Here is a 3147-nt window from a genome sequence, read left to right on the forward strand (position 1 = left end):
TGTTAAAATGCTGTACACAGCCCACTGGGAGGCTGCATTAGAAAACAGGCCTATTGTAGAATAACACTTTGATAAATGTCTCAATTAATTATCAATGAGCTTTGGAAGAAGAAGGCATGATAAAAGCATTTCAAACATGAGGAAACTGAGGCTCAGCATTAATTAACTAGCCAAAGATTTCTCAATTATTTTGTGGCAGATCCGGGTCTGGAACCAAGACCAACCTGACTCCAAGGCCATGCTCTTTCTTTCCACCCCACCACCTGCCCTTCTATTGAAGCTGATCATCCAGTCCTTCAATAGCCCAGCAAGCAGGATACCAATGAGAGTCAGGGGCACTTTGATTTGGCATAGTTTATTACAATTAGTATGCACATAAAACCATGTAAACTCCACAAAGTAAACGGTTTATCCTCCACGCTAACCAACAACCAACGGGATAGTCTGCCGTGACCTTCCAGCACCCTCGCTATTTTAACATACATACATTTCACAGAAAGTGGAAACCATACAAATAGGATTATAATACACTTTTTAGGGAAAGGATTTTTTGGTCCATATTTTCTATTAAAAACACACACACACTTTCCTCTTTGGCAAAAGAGGTTAAATCTCCCACAATTAACGCACAGAGCAAACTCTGATAAAAAGCACTGAACATGAGGTACAGCTGAGGTCTGGGCTAGTCTAGGATTATGGACATATACTCAAGGGGAAAATTGTTTCTTACAAATTCAGCTCAGCTCCTAACCATCTCAGCAGAAGAGCTCTTTTTAGACTTGGCCTTAGTCACTTTTGTAAGAACACATTTCAAATAACTTTTTTGTTTTTCAGAGGACAATTGGAAGTCACTAAAACGTGCTGTTTCTGAAGAAAGTCATGAAAAGTGTGGTCATCTGACCTCGGCTAAATTTTTAATCTGAGGTACAGAAACATCTGACACAGCAATTGAGACTGTAATTGCTGGGCCACCTTCATTTCAATTCGTTAAGAGCACAGTTTTGGTTGCCTGTTAAGCCTCAGCATTCGGCTTTGCAGACAGTTTGAAAAGGTGGATTTGCATATGAAGGCCGCATAGTATCTTCCAGGCCAGAGGGGAGGAGGAAGAGCCCATTCCCTCACGCCTAGCACAGTGGGGTCCCCTGCAGGTTACAGCCGCCGGGCTGCCCTGACCAACCACTTCACGACCCCCTCTGAAGTGGAGTCTAAGGAAACAGGCAGCTGCTGGGGTGTTGTTTCTTTGTTTTTAAATCTACAAATCATAATTACTAAACAAACAACCACCCTAGTGTGCTTTTCAGGCTTCAAGTAATTCATTTCTTCCAGGAGAAGAATGTTAAACATGCTTTTAGTTCTAGTTATCAAAGGAAAGGAAATAAGCCACAGTAACAAGATTAAGTTTAAACAGACCTGCTCCTAACACAGTATCAGATAATATAAACACACTGAAAATAATGAACACACTATTATATGTTTTTGCAACAGCTGCATTTTCCCACTTAACCTATGTGCAGAACTAAAATCTGATAAAGCACACTTAAGTTACTTTAAATCTTGTTAAATATGATTCTATACAGATTGCACATTTTACAACGAAGCAGCTTAATATCACAGTTAGAGAAATGAAAGCGCCATCTGAAAATTTTCATTTTTCTAGCCCAACAAACACAAACAGATGCTCACCCTAAGGGTCAGAACAAAACTAGCTGCACAGTTTTGTAAACAGTGTGAGTGGTGGTGTCCGGGATCCCGCTCAATCTCTCTCTTTCAGGAACACTCCCCCTCTCTGTCTGGAACAGCAGTCTCCCTTTTCCAGTGACTTGCAACAGCCCGACGCTCGGTACCACGGCAGGTTTCTTTCACATTGCGCTCACAGAAGAGCAGTCATGGCTGTTGGGTTGAGGGGTTTGAGGCAGTCTCTGGGGGTTGAATAACCCCCATTCATCCCGGCACTCACTGGTGGCTTCCGAGGGTCGGAGTCCCCGCTGTCCACAGCGAAGCAGCTGCTGGCTTTGGGCTTGTCGTAGCCGGGGTCGGCAGGCCTGGCGCTCTGCGGCATCTGGTAGTCTCCAGGGCCGAAGCCGCCGGAGGACAGGGAGTGCTTGTGGCCGGGCCTGGGCCCGGGGACGCGGTAGCCGCTGCGCGCCGAGAAGGTGTGGGCGCGCGGCAGGTGCCGCTCCACGATGGGCGTGGCGTACTCGGGCTCCGCGTGCGTCGAGGGCAGCGCGTACTCGTGGCCGCCGGCCTCGGCGTCGGTGTCCATGGGCCGGAAGGTGGAGCCCTTCCTCGTGACCGTGCCGGTGCCAATCATGAGCGGCTGCTGGTAATCTGAAACCAAAGAGTGAGGAGGAGCCCACAGGGTCACCGACAAGCCGCGCGTTTGCGGAGGGGTGCTCTGCTTAACGTAGTGGGAGCGACTGTCCACTGGGTGCCCTGAGGTGTCCCGGGCACTGTGGGACGGACGGGATGTGCAAGTCATAGAGGCCACACGCGGCCTTATTTAACCATACTGCCCGCTTTAGGGAGCCTCAAAGGGTCACCCAAACCCAGAGAAGGGAGACATTACGTTTAACCCTGGGGTATGGCAGAAAATACTTCATGGAGGAAGTGGCTCTTAAACTGGCTCTTGAGATGCTAAATTACGGAGGTGGCAGTCGGGAGCAGGTAACGCCGTGAGGGAAGGGAGGAAAGAACCATGAAAACAGTTTGATATGGCTGGAGTAGTTTGTTTCATAGGATATAGAGACCAAAAAGGTAGATGAGGGCCTTGTGATGATGCTGAGGACAATGAAAGAACTCACATTTATACAGCCCTTACTGTGTGCCAGGCACTATTCTAATATAGCAAGACATTAATGAACTTAATCTTAAAAAAAAATCCCATGAGGTAGGGATTAGTATTCCATTTTACAAATGGGAAACCAAAGCAAAGAGAGACTAAGTAACTTTTCCCAGGTCACACAGCAGAGGCAATGGAGCCAGGATTTCAAAACATGTCCGAGCATATGCTGTTAGCCATGTGCCAGGCCAGACCATGGAAAAGTGCTGGTTGTTTTGCTAGGAAGGTTGCTGCAGAATGAAGAAGGAAAGATCAAAAAGGGAGAAGTAGGCCGGGCGCGGTGGGTCACGCCTGTAATCCTAGCACTC

General features: G+C 47.3%; 1 protein-coding gene across 1 annotated transcript in view; it reads right to left on the reverse strand.

Moving 5' to 3' along the window:
* Positions 1–431: 431 nt before the first annotated feature.
* Positions 432–3147, reverse strand: part of DCBLD1 (discoidin, CUB and LCCL domain containing 1) — a 41076-nt gene continuing 38360 nt past the window's right edge. Inside the window, exon 9 of the mRNA XM_012650152.1 lies at positions 432–2328. Coding sequence (XP_012505606.1) covers positions 1871–2328 — 458 coding nt within the window. The 3' untranslated portion in view covers positions 432–1870. The remainder of the gene's footprint in view (positions 2329–3147) is intronic.

The sequence above is a fragment of the Propithecus coquereli genome, unplaced genomic scaffold, assembly GCF_000956105.1.
Source record: "Propithecus coquereli isolate 6110/MARCELLA unplaced genomic scaffold, Pcoq_1.0 Scaffold313, whole genome shotgun sequence".
In the NCBI taxonomy this organism is placed as follows: Eukaryota; Metazoa; Chordata; class Mammalia; order Primates; family Indriidae; genus Propithecus; species Propithecus coquereli.